At 46.1% G+C, this 16,796-nt stretch overlaps 1 protein-coding gene and 1 long non-coding RNA gene across 4 annotated transcripts in view; one reads left to right on the top strand and one right to left on the bottom strand.

Annotated features, from left to right (window-relative positions):
* The window catches only part of MYL7 (myosin light chain 7), a 33,484-nt gene extending 22,007 nt beyond the window's left edge, over positions 1-11,477 (top strand). The window contains exons 4-7 of the mRNA XM_063931908.1: positions 7,308-7,412; positions 8,160-8,238; positions 10,768-10,816; positions 11,327-11,477. Coding sequence (XP_063787978.1) covers positions 7,308-7,412; positions 8,160-8,238; positions 10,768-10,816; positions 11,327-11,431 — 338 coding nt within the window. The 3' untranslated portion in view covers positions 11,432-11,477. The remainder of the gene's footprint in view (positions 1-7,307; positions 7,413-8,159; positions 8,239-10,767; positions 10,817-11,326) is intronic.
* The window catches only part of LOC134936716 (uncharacterized), a 98,246-nt gene that overhangs the window by 57,685 nt on the left and 23,765 nt on the right, over positions 1-16,796 (bottom strand). For all 3 annotated transcript variants that reach the window (XR_010180541.1, XR_010180540.1, XR_010180539.1), the window contains 2 exons: positions 16,002-16,086; positions 7,099-7,172 (listed from right to left, as the gene is read on the bottom strand). This is a non-coding gene — a long non-coding RNA (uncharacterized LOC134936716). The remainder of the gene's footprint in view (positions 1-7,098; positions 7,173-16,001; positions 16,087-16,796) is intronic.

Below are 16,796 nucleotides of genomic sequence, written 5' to 3'. Positions count from 1 at the left end.
TGATAAACTAAAGACTGAGATCCTGACCCGCCTGGGAGTCACGCTGTCAGTACGAGCACAACGGGTGCACCGTTGGCTGTACGCCATGGAGAAGCCTCCGCGCTCCCAGATGCACGACCTTATTCAGCTAACAAAAAAATGGCTACAGCCAGAGACATTAACTGGTCCCCAGATGGTGGAAAGAGTCGTCATGGACCGCTACTTGAGATCTTTGCCCATGGTCCTGCGCAAGTGGGTGAGCCATGGAAACCCGGGTACTGCTGACCAGTTAGTGGACATGGTAGAGAGGTATTTGGCAGCAGAGGAACTACTGATGACCACCCAGCAACCCATAGATCCTCGACAGCGCCCTTCAGTAAAGACTGGTAAGACTGTTCCGTGGGAAAATGTTGCTGGGCGGTTAAGAGAACGCAAGGCTGGAGAGACTGTAAACACTGGCCCTGGAGACAGGCCAATGGGGCTAGAACGGTCTATGCTGCCCAAACGGGTTGATAATCGTGTGGTTAAATGTTTTAGGTGTGGTATGCCAGGTCATGTTATTGCCAATTGCCCAGTCACGCAAGAACCCATGCAATGTGATGCTGCCTTTGAATGTCGCAGAATGTCTTTCTTTGCTAGGTTAGCCTGTACTGTGGTACCTTCACCTGAGCTGGAAAAACAAATGTGTGATGTGTTCTTAGAGGGTAACCGGGTAGAGGCCTTGCTAGATTCAGGAAGTTTAGTTACCCTCGTGAAAGCTGGGTTAGTGAACCCCTTAAAGGTCCAGCAAATACCTATTGGGGTAACTTGCATACATGGGGATACCCAACATTATGCCACTGCTGAGGTGAATATAGAAACTTGTTGTGGGTCAGCAATGGTTAAAGTGGGACTGGTCCCTACCTTGGTGCATGAGGCCATAATAGGGAGGGATTTTCCTCATTTTTGGAAACTGTGGGAATCACGGTTATCAACAGATGTGAGAAGTAAAAAGCCAGTTGATAATACCGGTGATTTTATGGATGTACGTGGGTCTTCGGAACTTTCTGGCCCTTTGCCTTTTGCTAGTTTGGCTGGGGAAGTGACAGATGGGGAGTCCAGTGAGGACCCTCTTGCCGGGAACAGAGACATAGTAGTTAGAACTGAAAGCGTGCCTGACCTGGAGGTAAAGAAGGATCTGTTTGCGTCTGAACAGTTAAAGGATCCTACCTTAATAAAGGCTAGAGAGAATGTTAAGATTGTTAATGGGGAACCTGTGGTACCAGGTGACAGGGTTACGTATCCCCACATGGCCATCTGTAATGAGCTCTTGTACCACATTGTCAAAAGGGGTGAGGATGTGGTGGAACAGCTGGTAGTTCCCCAGCCTTATCGGAGAACGGTACTAGATTTAGCTCATAGTCACGTTACCGCAGGACATTTAGGGGCAGAAAAAACCACTGAAAGAGTTTTACAAAGGTTCTTTTGGCCAGGGGTTTATAAAGAAGTGTCTGAATATTGTTCTTCCTGTCCTGAATGCCAGTGTCATGCCCCTAGACCCCATTTCAGGAGCCCACTAGTTCCCATGCCTATTATAGAGGTCCCGTTTGACAGAATAGCCATGGATCTCGTGGGGCCCTTGTTAAAGTCTGCTCGGGGCCATCAGTATATCCTGGTAATTATGGACTATGCCACTCGATATCCTGAGGCTGTCCCTTTACGCACTATCACAACCAAGGCGATAGCTAGGGAGCTGGTGCAGGTATTTAGTAGAGTGGGAATACCAAAAGAAATTTTGACTGACCAAGGTACTCCATTTATGTCAAGGATCATGAAAGAGTTGTGCAAGTTATTTAAGGTCACTCACCTCAGGACGTCCATCTACCATCCCCAAACTGACGGGTTGGTGGAAAGGTTTAATAAAACATTAAAAAGTATGTTAAAAAAGGTTGTTGAGAGAGATGGGAAAAACTGGGATTGTTTGTTGCCCTACTTGTTAATGGCCATCAGAGAAGTTCCTCAGTCCTCTACGGGGTTTTCTCCATTTGATTTGTTGTATGGTAGACACCCCAGAGGGCTGTTGGATATTGCCAAAGAGACGTGGGAAGGACAGCCCACTCCTTATAGAAGCGTTATTGAGCATGTAACACAAATGCAGGATAGGATTGCAGCCGTGGTACCTGTTGTCAGAGAGCACATGGAACAGGCCCAAAGTGCTCAACAGAGGGTCTATAACCGGAGTGCCAAGATACGGGAATTTGCTCCTGGCGATAGAGTTCTTGTTTTGGTACCCACTGTGGAAAGCAAATTCCTAGCTAAATGGCAGGGTCCATTTGAGATTAGGGAAAAAGTGAATGAGGTTAATTACAAAGTATACCAGCCGGGAAAGAGAAAACCCGAACAGATCTACCATGTTAACTTAATCAAACCCTGGAAAGATAGGTTGTCTCTGTCAGCGGAGCCTTGCCCTTCGGTGTCTTCACCCCGGTTGCTTCCCGCAGTGAAGGTGTCAGAGACATTATCAGCTGATCAGAACAATCAGGTTAAAGAATTTCTCATCCAAAATAGGGAGGTATTTTCAGAGCTGCCTGGCCGAACGACCATAATAAAACATGACATTGTCGCAGAACCAGGGGTCAGGGTTCATTTAAAGCCATATAGGATTCCAGAAGCTCAGCGAGAAGCTATTTCTAAGGAAGTTAAAACCATGTTAGAACTGGGAGTCATAGAGGAGTCTAACAGTGAGTGGTCCAGTCCCATAGTGCTCATCCCGAAGCCCGACGGTAGCATACGCTTCTGTAATGACTTTCGTAAGTTAAATGAGGTGTCCAAGTTTGACGCATACCCCATGCCCCGTGTGGATGAGCTTGTAGAAAGGCTGGGAACAGCCAGGTTTCTCACCACATTGGACCTGACCAAAGGTTACTGGCAAATACCTTTATCTGATAGCGCCAAAGAAAAAACAGCCTTTTCGGTTCCGGAGGGGCTGTACCAGTATAAGATGTTACCCTTTGGGTTGCATGGGGCTCCAGCAACCTTTCAACGGGCGATGGATAAAATTTTGAGGCCCCATAGAAAATATGCAGCTGCCTATTTGGATGATGTGGTAATTCACAGTACAGACTGGGGGTCACATTTGGTTAAAGTACAAGCAGTACTGGACTCAATCAGAGAGGCAGGGTTAACTGCTAACCCAAAGAAGTGCTGCCTCGCAATGGAGGAGGTCAAATACTTGGGCTTCACCATAGGCAGAGGTCTGATTAGGCCCCAATTGAATAAAGTTGATGCTATTCAAAACTGGCCTCGTCCAGTGAATAAAAAACAGGTAAGGGCTTTTTTGGGAATTACTGGGTACTATAGACGGTTTATTCCTAATTTTGCGACCACAGCGGTGCCGTTGTCAGACCTTACCAAAGGGAAGCAGTCAAATGTGGTGAAATGGAACCCTGATGCAGAAAAGGCGTTCCAAGCGTTAAAAGTGGCTTTGTGTTCACAACCGGTGTTGATAACACCAGATTTTTCAAAAGAATTTGTGGTACAGACAGATGCCTCAGAGGTAGGGATAGGTGCTGTGCTGTCCCAAACCAGAGATGGGGACGAACACCCTATCATTTATTTGAGTAGGAAACTCAATGAGCATGAAAAAAGGTATGCCATTGTGGAAAAGGAGGCTTTGGCCATTAAGTGGGCACTAGATACCTTGAGATATTACCTCTTGGGTAGACAATTCAGACTAGTGACAGACCATGCCCCTTTAAAATGGATGTATGTAAATAGAGGCAAGAATGCTCGTGTAACTAGATGGTTTCTAGCGTTGCAGGACTTTAAGTTTACTGTCGAACATAGACCGGGAACACAATTGACCAACGCAGATGCATTGTCTCGCATCTTCTGTTTGGGGGCTACAAGTGTTCCGGCCCCTAGGTCGAAACAGGGGAGGGGGATATGTGACAAGAACACTGGGATAGTGTTTGAGGGCAGGTATATTTGTCCCAGGTTCTTGTCTTACATGTTTTAGAAAATGTTAACTTCTAGGAAAAATGCTTTTTGTTTTGTCTGAACCTTTTCAGTTTGCTGTAAAAGCTGGGTAAAGGCTCTGAGAGAGAGATAAGGCGAGTTCTAGACATTGGGCCCAGTTCGGGTCTTTGGCCTCACAGAGGGCTAATCAGGGTTTCAGCTGTGTAAGAGTGTTATAGTGCTTCTAACCTGATTAGTATGGGCAGACTGCCTGGGAAGGCTGCAGGATCTGTGTGTGAGAGACACGCTTTCTGATGCAAGTAAGCTATACAGTATGTACTGACGAACTCTGTGTTTTGTTTAGTGACAGTTAGGAATATCTTATGTTTAGTTAGTGCCGGACAGGCAAGGTATTTTTATTTTGGGGTTTGTTTTATTTTCTGTTTCAATAAAACTGGCCGGGGTCAGTTGTACCAGAAACTGGACTTGTGTTGTTCCTCAGCTGCTGCGTGCGGCCATATTCCCCAGGAAAAGGCGCCTTGCACCCCTACAGTGTTACAGTATACATTGTGAAAAAGCGTTTGTACATATTTATACATTTACTTTAGTGACATTAATGCAATATGATTCTTCTTTAGTCTCATATCAAAGCATTAGATCTTTCCTTTGAACAGAATGAAGTAAAAAAGTATACAAATAGACGATATTAATATTAAGGTACTTAGTAAGTCATATTTATACATCATAAAACATCTATTCAATAGATATATATCTAAAGAGAGCGCATGAATTCCAATGCCACCATGTACATATATAAAACAGCGCATCAATTAAAAAACAATTTATTACACATAAAAAACTGAAGAATTACTTTAGCGAGCTTAATTCATTAATTGCTTATTCATATGCATGGAAACACCCAAAAGAGCAATACAATATATGGCAATACTCTGTTGATCCAGATTATTTATATAGCAGTCCTTATTCCCACATCTCTTCCACAGTTTATGTTTCCATTATTGTGGCTAAATAAGATATTGTCCACTGCAGTGTTGCTTAGAATTTATACAGTATATGCCACTTGAGTGGATAGAGTGTTGTTTTGTATCTATGGACCGCTATATTGTATCTAGATACCATTATTGTATTCAAGTCCAATTCTAATAATCAGGGCCGGCCCTAACCAATATGATGCCCTAGGCAAGATTTTGGCTGGTGCCCCCTAGCACCACCACTGGTTGCACCTCTTTCCCAGCACCATCACCCCTCACCCATAGCAGTCCTTATTTTGGTGTTTGTACCCCCTATATTTTAAATAGGAACAGTTCGCACATTTGGCGCACAGCACAAAAAGGGTGTGTTTTTGCTGGCAAGGGGCATGGCCACACAATAGTACCCCCAATTCCAATTACGCCTCACAGTAGTGCAACTTTCTTCACATTTGATCATGCAATAGTGTCCATAATTCATATTACATCCCACAGTAGTATTACTTTACCTTATAAACATTACTCCTCACAGTAGAGCCCCTTATTCACATAACATCACATTGAATTGCTCCTTATTCACATTACACCACACCCTATTGCTCTTTATTCATATTAGATGACACAGTAGTGCCCTTTCTATACGCAACGCCACATAGTAGAGCACCCTATACACATAATGCCACACATTAGTAATGCATTTATACACATAATTCCACACAGTAATGCCCCTTACACATTATTAATGTCGTTATAAACATAATGTGCCTTACACATTATGACAACCTTTATTAATGCCCTTTTACACATAATGTCCCTTACATATATACCGCACATTATTAATGCCCTTATACACATAATGACACAGAGTGCCCCCTACACATTTGCTGCACATTATTAGTGCCCCTATACACATAATGACACACATACAGTAGTACCCTGTTACACATAAGCCACACATTATTAATGCCTTTATACACATAATGACACACATAGTGCCCCTTACACATGTGTTGCACATTATTAATGCATTTTTACATGACACACATAATGCTCCTTACACATATTCTGAACACTACTACACAACCAACCCACTCACATGCACACAGCACTCACACTTCCACTAACACTGTGACCTCTGCCTCTGCTTGGATACAGATGTGTCCTCATAATCTTGCCTCAATGCTAACATCGGGCACCTTTTTTTATGAAAATGCATCTTATTTGCATTGCTATGTGGCTAGGGTGCACAAGCAGATTCTGCTGATTAAAATGATATGCAGCATGTCTATATACTGTGTGAGAGTGTGTCTGTATCTGCATATGAAATGCTATACAGAATATAGGCAGGCCGCATATCATTTTAATCAGCAGCAGCTGCAGATGCCCCTAGGCATATCAAATGCCCTAGGCAATTGCCTAGTTTGCCTATAGCTATGGCCGGATCTGCTAATAATAAACTGTATGCCACTTGTGTACACTCAGCAACGGCTGATATTGAACTTTTATATACCACAGTTTATATAGATTCCTGTCGGTAAGTTCGGTGCAATTAATATATCTCACCTCGCCGTGACCAGTGATGGAATTATTGAGCTCCGGAAAAAGGCAGTGCCCGGCTGCCGCAGCACGCCGCTGGTTGTTCCCTTGCTGGAGTCGCCTGATTTCCGGAGTGTGTGAGTCTTCTCACTCTGGCCTCGGTTCTATATTTCTGGTTAGAGGGCGAGGGAGCGGCACTGAGCTGCGGCAGCACGACGCTCAGCTCCTCTTTGTCGGTGCTGTTTAAAAAGCTTCTCGCCGCGATGGTGATTTGGTATAGCTCTGGCAGGATAGTGGATACAGCCGTCCTGAGTATATAGGTGTTCCCAAGCCAAATATACGGGTGTCCTTAACGCGTTTCTCCGTTATAACATTAGAACGGTGTTATCATACCTTCTGATGAAATCGTTCTAATGTTATAACGGAGAAACGCTGAGTGTACACGATTGGCATACAGTTTATTATTAGAATTGGACTTGGATACAATAACGGTATCTACTCGTGAGAGCTAACATTCTAAATGATATATGGTACAAATCCGCCATTTTCCGATTACATTTAAGACATTTATCTGAGGGTGCTAAACCCATGAGGAATTGTCTACTGGGAGAGAGACATGTTCTATGTATTATATTGTAAAACAGTTCTTGATACATACTTGGGGATAGGAGTTTGCATGTGATGGTTAGGATTCGGAGGAGATCCTGAGTTGAGAGAGCCATTGTCCTATACCTGATTGTGAGGCAGGATGGTCAAAAGTATGAATAGTGCATTTTATACAATCAAATATTTTAGAAGAAGCCAGAAAATAAGAATATGGGTTTTACGATCACGACAAAGTTTTTAATGTCTCTCTTTTTCTCTCAGGTAAAATTAATGTGAATGAAGATGAGCTGGATGAAATGCTGAAGGAAGGGAAAGGACCCATCAACTTCACTATATTCTTGTCACTGTTTGGGGAAAAGCTGAATGGTACGTCAGCATGGCGTGCTGTGCTCTATTCCCGGGGCTCTCCTGCAGCAAGGCTCTGTGCCCAGCTTCATTATCTCATTTTAGACACACATAAGATATAAATAAAGTATTATAGGCCAGATGCTATTAAAACATTATTTCACACTATGTGGGTTGTACAGAAGGGCTCTAGAAATGTCTCAGAGGGCCTTATATGGGGCATAATTCAGATCCGATCGTTGCAACGGCAGCGATCGCAGTCTGAAGCCCTTTGTGGAGTGCTGCGATCGCCTCTGCCTGATTGGCAGGCAGAGGTGCTCGCGGGGCGGGAGGGGGCGTGCCAATGGCATTTGAACACCATTGGTGGGGCGCGGTCTGGACAACGCAGGCGTGTCCGGATCGTTGTGGGGGGGCGCCACGGTGGCTGCGTGAGGTCACACGCAGCCGATGCTCCTCGGGATGCGGCGGGTAGCCGTCTGCCAGCGCAGCTAGTCTGCGCAGGCAGGGAGCTACTCAGTGGGTGCAAAAGCATTGCTGCCGTGCGATGCTTTTGTATCCATGAGGGGGGTGCAGGGCCTGACATGTGGGGGGGGAGTAGCCCTGTGCTGGGCGTCCTCCCGCATGTCTGAGAATCTGATTGTAGATGTCCTAACTTCTACGATCAGCTTTGAATCACCCCCATGGCCCAGCTCCCACTACGTCTGTATTAGTTGTTCATATATTTGCTTATGTGTTTCAGCCGACCATTTTCTCAATTTTCCTTCCCAGGAACGGACCCGGAAGATTCTATCGTTAGCGCTTTCAAACTCCTGGACCCCAATGGAACTGGGAACGTCCATAAAGATGAGTGCGTGATCCAGCATTGTAAACACAGATTAATAAGGACTAATTAGACTACAAATTGCACTATATTATATAGCTACACATAAAATGTAAACTATATTTGAGCTTTAGGAGTCCTGTTGAAATGATGCATGAAAAAGCTTTAACTTAAAGTGTGCCTGTCATCTATGCTATGTGGTGACAGCCATTTTGGGGCTGAACCAATAGTCATGAGAATGATGCAAACTATTTATTTACTAGGCACTATGGGAGTGATTCAGAGGTGGACGCGAAGAAGCAGCAGCTGCAGTTTTTGTTGCAGCCTCCACTGAGTAATTATGCAAATGCTACAGTCAATGCGCCATCTACTGAGACTCCCACCAGCTGCAGCTCTAATCCGCTACCATTGGCTGCACCAGCGGACTTCTGGGCAACCGTATGCTTGCTCAGAATGGCCAATGGTATTTGGCTGTCGGTGCCGAAGCAGTTCCTAACCCCTACACCCCCCCCCTGACACACCAACCAACAGCCCACTGACACCCTGCCACCCCTCCTGTCACGCCTACTGGAACTGCATGGATCTCCATGCAGTTCCAAAGTGCGTACATCAGCAGTGACCATTGGGAGAACATACGCATATGTAAAACAGGCACTGGCGCCTAATGATTTACTTGCATCCACCTTTGAATCAGACCTTATGTGCCTCATGTCCAGTGCTGAAAGTAGGGTGGTACAGAATGGTACAGAGTACTATTAATAAATATGGTGGTGGTACGCAGTACCACCAGCCCACTGCTGGGGATTAAGTGGCATAACTGTGTGTGGCCAGGGCCAGATCTAGACTTTGTGGCGCCCCAGGCGAAAAAATAGGGGCGTGGCTTCACGGAGAATGTGCGTGGTCAGTAATGCCCCCTGTAGAGTTGTGCCCCCAGTAGAGTTGCGCCCCCTAGTTTAGCTATGCCCCCAGTACTGTGCCCCCTGTAGAGTTGTGCTCCCTAGTTGCACCGTGCCCACAGTACTGTGCCCCATGCAGAGTTGTGCCCCTTAGTTGCGCCGCTTAAAAAACAAATACTTACAATTCCCGCTCCTGCTTTCCAACCGCTGCTGCCCTCCGTCTCCGGCCGCCAGTGTTGCTCCTCTGATCTATGGGAGAGACATCATGACGTCTCTCCCATACCACCGCATAGACACTAGAGGTCAATTATGACCCCTAGTGTCTATGTGCTGCTCCTACAATGCAGTGCGGTGTGTGATGACTTCATCGCGCACCGCACAGCACCGCATCTACCGAGCACCGGGGGGCAACAGTAGCAGATCTTGCCACGGTGGTGGCGCCCCCTGGAAAGCGGCGCCCAGGGCAAAAATCTTACGTGCCCGTAGCAAGATCCGCTACTGTGTGTGGCATAATATGTAATAGGCATTACGGTGTGTGGTATAATATGTAAAAGGCATTACGGTGTTCGGCATAGTGTGTAATGGACATTACGGTGTGTGGCATAATGTGTAATGGATGTTACGGTGTCTGGCATAATGTGTAATGGGCATTACGGTGTGTGGCATAATGTGGCCATGCCCCTATATTCATGTAGCCACTCCCCGAGTTTTGTGTGACCATGCCCCCTCATGACACGCGACCACACCCATTTTTACTATCAGTACCACTAAGAAAAAAAAAATTCTACTTGCACCACTGCTCATGATGTTACTAACTGACTACATTTTTTGGTTCAAGTCACACATATTCACCACCACTGTGTGTGTCAGGTGCTCTCTAAATACGCCTAGAAAGCCATTAAGTATGTCTCATTTTAATTAAAAGGGGAAGCATCACAGTATATTTATTGGATGCATTACAAATCAGAAGCGGGACTTACATATCGCTGCCCTGAGGCAAGGTCTTGGGAAGAAGGTCCTGACAGCTCTTTCCAGCCTAGGCTCTAATATTCTGAACTGGAACTCTCTATTGGTCTCGACTTATAAAAGCGTGGTTATCCATAAGGCAGAGAGAGATAAATTACCAACCAATCAGCTTCTGTCACTTTACAAGCTGTGTTTTAAAAATGAAAGGAGCTGATTGGTTAATATTTTATCTCTCTCCAAGCTTTGATAAATCTCCCCCTTAGGGCTCAATTTTGTTCCAATTAGACATGGCACACCCCATCCAGGGCCAGATTAACAATGGGGCAGATGGGACTACAGCTCCACATTAAAAAAATGCCCATCATTATGTCAGGATGACCAGACGCCCGGCTGTTCAGACGGCCAGACATAAATCATGAGTTAATTTTTTTTATTTCTATTTCCTTACTTTTTACATATTTAGGGAGACACTGGGGCTCATAAAAATGGGAATGTACACATCCACATGGCACTGGCCACACCCACACAGCACTGGCCACACCCACACAGCGCTGGTGACAGCTCACTAGCCTCTCACAATTGTCCCTTGATCATTTTCAGACCCAGGTTCATCTGGCTATTTTTATGGCCCTGCACCCGTCATTCTGTGTAGGGCTTCCAAACAATTTGATTAAAATTATGTTGTTTCCTTCAGATTAAAGAATCTCCTGATGACACAAGCAGACAGATTCACAGCAGATGAGGTGAGCAATAACTCCGATTAAGGGGGTCATTCCGAGTTGATCGTAGCTGTGCTAAATTCAGCACAGCTACGATAATTCACACTGACATGCGGGGGGACGCCCAGCACAGGGCTAGTCCGCCCCGCATGTCAGTGCCGCCCTCCCCCCCATAGAAGTGCAAAGGTATCGCACAGCGGCGATGCCTTTGCAGTTCAAGAGTAGCTCCCAACCAGCGCAGGTTTAGCGTGCTGGCCGGGAGCTTCGCCTGCGTTGGCTGGACCACTCCCCCTAAACGGCGGCTTAACGCCGCCATCCAGCCCCGGACCGCCCAGCGACCGCCTCTGCCTCAGAGGCAATCGCTAGGTAACGACGGCTGCCATGCACCGGCGCATTTCTGTGCCGGCGCATGCGCAGTTCCGACCCCATCGCTGCGCTGCGAGAAACTGCAGCGAGCGATCGGGTCGGAATGACCGCCTACATCACCACTGATGCTCATGTCACCTCCTAATAATAATCTTTACTATTTTCCAGGTGGAACAAATGTTTGCTGTGACACCAATTGATGTAGCTGGAAATATTGACTACAAGTCCCTGTGTTACATCATCACACATGGAGATGAGAAGGAAGAGTCGTGAACATCTGTAGTTACTCTATCTGCATTAAACACGTTATTTTGTACAACGACCCTCTTTTCAGTACTGAAGGTTTGCTCAGCACACACTGCTGCATAATGTACATTATGATAGCACTTTGGGAATTCTATTGAAAAAAGTTCCTGGGGACAAACCATTAATTGTAAGAGGAACGTGAGATAACAAGTGTAAACACTGGGCACAGAAATGCTGAGATTTCATTAGCGACATCTCGTTGTTCACACATATATCTTGATATGTGGGCTCGTACATGTGGGCACTGACTCCGCGTCAGCATTCACTGAGTGGAGATGGGACACATTAGACTGTGAAGAACACGGCTGCAGTACACGCAGTCCTGTACAGTAAATACAGGACAGGTCACAGATGCAGCATGTGCATTGGCTTGTACTCATGTACAATTAATTCATGTTTATTTGGATGCAGAATGAACACCGGGGGTCATTCCGAGTTGTTCGCTCGCTGCCGATTTTCGCAACGGAGCGATTAAGGCAAAAATGCGCATGTGCATGGTATGCAGCGCGCATGCGGTAAGTATTTTAACATAAAACTTAGTAGATTTAATCACGTCCGAACGAAGAATTTTCATCGTTGAAGTGATCGGAGTGTGATTGACAGGAAGTGGGTGTTTCTGGGCGGAAACTGGACATTTTCTGGGAGTGTGCGGAAAAACGCAGGCATGCCAGGAAAAAACGCGGGTGTGTCTGGAGAAATGGGGGAGTGGCTGGCCGAACGCAGGGCGTGTTTGTGACGTCAAACCAGGAACGAAACGGCCTGAGCTGATCGCAATCTGTGAGTAGGTCTGGCGCTACTCAGAAACTGCTAAGAAATTTCTATTCGCAATTCTGCTAATCTTTCGTTCGCAATTCTGCTATGCTAAGATACACTCCCAGAGGGCGGCGGCCTAGCGTGTGCAATGCTGCTAAAATCAGCTAGCGAGCGAACAACTCGGAATGACCCCCTCCATCACGAGCAGAGGGAAATGGAGTGGTATGTGTGGCTCTGCACATCAGTGTTGTGTCCTATATTCTAGCTCAGCACTACGGCTTCATACACCAGTGTTGTGTCCTATCATTGGGGGTAATTCTGAGTTGATCGCAGCAGGAACTTTGTTAGCAGTTGGACAAAACCAAGGGGGTCAATCCGAGTTGTTCGCTCGTTGACGATTTTCGCTATGCTGCGATTTGTTGCAAACTGCGCATGCGCAAGGCACGCAGGGCGCATGCGCTTAGTTATTTAACTAAAAACTTAGCAGATTTGCTGTGGATTCTGCGGCGCTTTTCAGTCGCACTGCTGTTCGGTAAATGATTGACAGGAAAGGGGCGTTTCTGGGTGGTAACTCAGCGTTTTCCTGGCGTTTGCAAAAAAACGCAGGTGTGTCAGGGAAAAACGCAGGAGTGGCTGGAGAAACGGGGGAGTGGCTGGCCGAACGCAGGGCGTGTTTGTGACGTCAAACCAGGAACTAAACGGACTGAGCTGATCGCAATCTGTGAGTAGGTCTGGAGCTACTCAGAAACTGCTAAGAATTATTTAGTAGCAATTCTGCTAATCTTTCGTTCGCTATTCTGCTAAGATAAGATACACTCCCGGAGGGCGGCGGCCTAGCGTGTGCAATGCTGCTAAAAGCAGCTAGCGAGCGAACAACTCGGAATGAGGGCCCATGTGCACTGCAAGGGAGGCAGATATAACATGTGCAGAGAGAGTTAGATTTGGGTGGGGTGTGTTCAAACTGAAATCTAAATTGCAGTGTAAAAATAAAGCAGTCAGTATTTACCCTGCACATAAACAAAATAACCCACCCAAATCTAACTCTCTCTGCACATGTTATATCTGCCTCCCCTGCAGTGCACATGGTTTTGCCCAACTGCTAACAAAGTTCCTGCTGCGATCAACTCAGAATTACCCCCATTGTACTCTGCACTCTAGTCCCTTACACAAATGACGTGTCCTACACTCTTGTTCTGCACTCTCATACACCAGTGAAGTGTCCTTTCCTCGTGCTCTGCACTCCAGTTCCCTATATCAGTGCTGCGTCCTATCCTCTTGTTCTGCACTCTAGTCCCTTACACCAATGATGTGTCCTATACTCTTGTTCAGCACTCCCATACTTTAGTGATGTGTCCTATCCTCTTGCTCTGTACTCTCATACACCAGTGAAGTGTCCTTTCCTCGTGCCCTATATCAGTGTTGCGTCCTATCCTTTTGCTCAGCACTCCAGCTTCATACTCCAGTGATGTGTCCTGTCCGTATGCTCTACACTCCCATACTCCAGTGATGTGTCCTATCTCCTTGTTCTGCAGCCCCATGCAACAGTAATGTGTCCTATCCTCGTGCTTTGCACTCCCATACACCAGTGATGTGTCCTATCCTCGTGCTCTGCACTCCAGTCCCATGCACCTATCCTCTTGTCCAGAACTCCAGTTTGTGATATTGCTGGAGGTAATAAATCTAGTGTTTCAATACTTCTTAAAAAAACGCAACCAGAAGAGGAATTGCAAGAGGTCATATTAAAAATATGTAAATTATTCACCATAAAAACAATGGCCCTCATTTATCATTATGAAAAATCCGAATTGTAAAATACCGTTTTCCCCCGCCGTGGTATAGTGGCATCGCGCTCTTCTATTTAAGAAGAGCCTATGCCACGGCGAGTGAATGCGGTATTTGCCACGTCAGTGCTGGTTTACCTTACATCAGCGCTGACAAATGATCTGTGTAGGGAGAGTCTGTGCATATGCCGGAATACGGTAATTTCCGGCACATGCGCAGTAGTGATTTCCAGACGCGGCGGCCATTTGGGACTCCTCAGACTTCCTGTCTCTATAGCAACCCGACAGGCGTAATGCATGCCGGGATTGCTGCGGGAGGGGGGAGCCGGAGCGCAGGACGGACTCCGTTGCAGCAATGTCCTAACGTCTGCCCGGAGCAGACGAGACCATTACAGGTAAGCGAGCGCTATTTCAGAAATAGCGCTCGTTCTTAAATACAGTTTAGAGTGCCGCAGTATGGGGAATATGAAAGGCAGCGCTATTAGCCTTGTTAAATAGCGATTGGTCCCATTTAACTCCAAAAATGGGTTTCCAGCAAAGGAAACTCATTGTTAAATGGGGGCCAATAAGCTTTGTCCCATTCAATTTGCACACCACTGCAGTATCTTTTCTACGGAAGCCGTTCATCTGCAGAATCACCAAAGATGGGCTACTGTAATTATTTAGGTCACGGGTCACTAAATTTATATTGCAAAGTTGTAGCTGTAATGTATTTCTGTGCACAGGATCGTATTACAGCAGCTAGCCACCTGTAGCCGCCACCTGCAGAGAGTGTGAGACAGAGGAAAACTGGTGACAAGTAAACAGGTGGCTTAGTCCACAGCAATCAAACAGAAGTTTCCTTCCCTTTCCTCAGATGCATTTAAAATACAAGGACTACAATGTGACTGGTTGCCATGGGCAACCAACTATTTATTTGGTACCAGGTTTCATAAATGCACTAAAATAACTACATACAGTATTGACAATTGTGAAGTGTAATGCAATATGTTTGGCTTGTAGCCTATACTACCATATAAATACCAAACTATGGGGGAAATGTAATAGGGTTCGAGTTTGCAGAGGTCTGGGATTTCGGCCGAGATTGCATGTATTTTTGAAGCGGCAATCATTAACAAGGCAAAACCAACCTGGTCAGCAAACTAGGACCCTATTACTTTTCCCCCCCATGTGTTACAAAACCTTAGGGTGTCCCAAGCTGGTCTGTGGTGTGTCATGCACAATGACAGTGGGATGACACAAAAAGAAAAAAGAAAAAGGCCAGGAACCACAGGACACATTGCAGCCAATCAGCAGAGCAAGGGGAGGAGTGTGTGCTTCCTGCTGCAGTGTCGGGGAGCCTCCCAACTTCCCACCCATGAGGGACACTGTGGCCCGTGCCTGGACAAAAAAAATAGCAGGCCAGGTACCACAGGACACATTGCAGCCAATCAGCAGAGCAAGGGGAGGAGTGTGTGCTTCCTGCTCTCCTCCTGCTCCAGTAACGGGAAGCCTCCCAACTTCCCGCTCACAAGGGACACTGTGGCCCGTGGCTGGGACAAAAAAACAAACAAAACAGGCCAGGTACCACAGGACACATTGCAGCCAATCAGCAGAGCAAGGGGAGGAGTGTGTGCTTCCTGCTCTCCTCCTGCTTCAGTAACAGGGAGCCTCCCAACTTTCCGCCCACCGAGGGACACTGTGGCCCGTGGCAGGGACAGCAGGACAGTGCTCAAAAAACAGGACTTTCCCGCAAAAATTGTGATTGTTGGGAGGTATGCATCCACCCATTGGCTTCCTGCAGCATTAGAGAGGAGCTAAAAGCAGGCAGTCGCAGACTCAGTAGGTTGGCAGAGGAGATGAAGAGGAAAGGAGTCCTTCTAAGGTAAGTAAACTGCAATGGATAAAGAGAATGTGGAGGTGTGTGTATTTGGGGAAGTGTTTGATATGTAAAGAACTGCTAGGTGTGTGTGCTCTGGGTACAATAAGGTTCATTTACATTTATTTTTATATGTGTCACATACCTGGATGTTACGCTTCAGTGTGTCACAGCAGAAAAACATTTCAGAACCACTGTGCTAGACACTATAGAAAATCAGCAACAAATGACTGTGGAAGGAGGATAAAAAAAGAATATTATTATTATTATTATTATTATTTTTACATTTTATTTATAAGACGCCATAAGTGTTTTGCAGCGCCGTACAAAGGACAGTGCAGGGAGACAAAACTTAGCATTACAGTAAATAAATAACAAAAATCGAGTACAGGTAACAAAGAGCACCACAATTCTCAAGACATAATACAGCTAAGATGTAAGTAGCGAGGGAGTAATCATCGTACTACTTGGGGCTGACGGCCATAGATAGAGATGAGCCTTTACCAGCAGGAGAAAAAGCAGGTAAAGATGGTCATTGAGTAGGGGAGAGCTGTGAGTGAAATATGTCGAGAAGAGGGCATTGAAAACAAGAGGAAAGAGGGCCCTGCTCTGAAGAGCTAACAATCTAGTGGGAAGGGGCGACAGACAGATTACATGAGGTGCAAGCAAGCGGGAGGTAGCCTGATGGCAGTATGCAGTGCTTAAAGTGGTCCTAGAGAGGTGGTGGAACTCACCCCCCCTTCCCCCGGCGCCCATGCAATAAAGCCCCCAAATAGGGGCGTGATCTTAAACCGAAAGGGGCGTGGTCACACAATAGTAATAATGCCCACAGTAGTAGCACACCTAATACACATAATGCCCACAGTAGTAGCACCCCGTAATACACAATGCCTACAGCAGTAGCGCCCCTTTTACAATGACCACAGTAGTAGTGCTCCTT

The sequence above is a fragment of the Pseudophryne corroboree genome, chromosome 6 (genome assembly GCF_028390025.1).
Source record: "Pseudophryne corroboree isolate aPseCor3 chromosome 6, aPseCor3.hap2, whole genome shotgun sequence".
In the NCBI taxonomy this organism is placed as follows: Eukaryota; Metazoa; Chordata; class Amphibia; order Anura; family Myobatrachidae; genus Pseudophryne; species Pseudophryne corroboree.
Note: the sequence above shows the minus strand (reverse complement) of the source record. Positions and strands in the feature narration are given on the sequence as shown.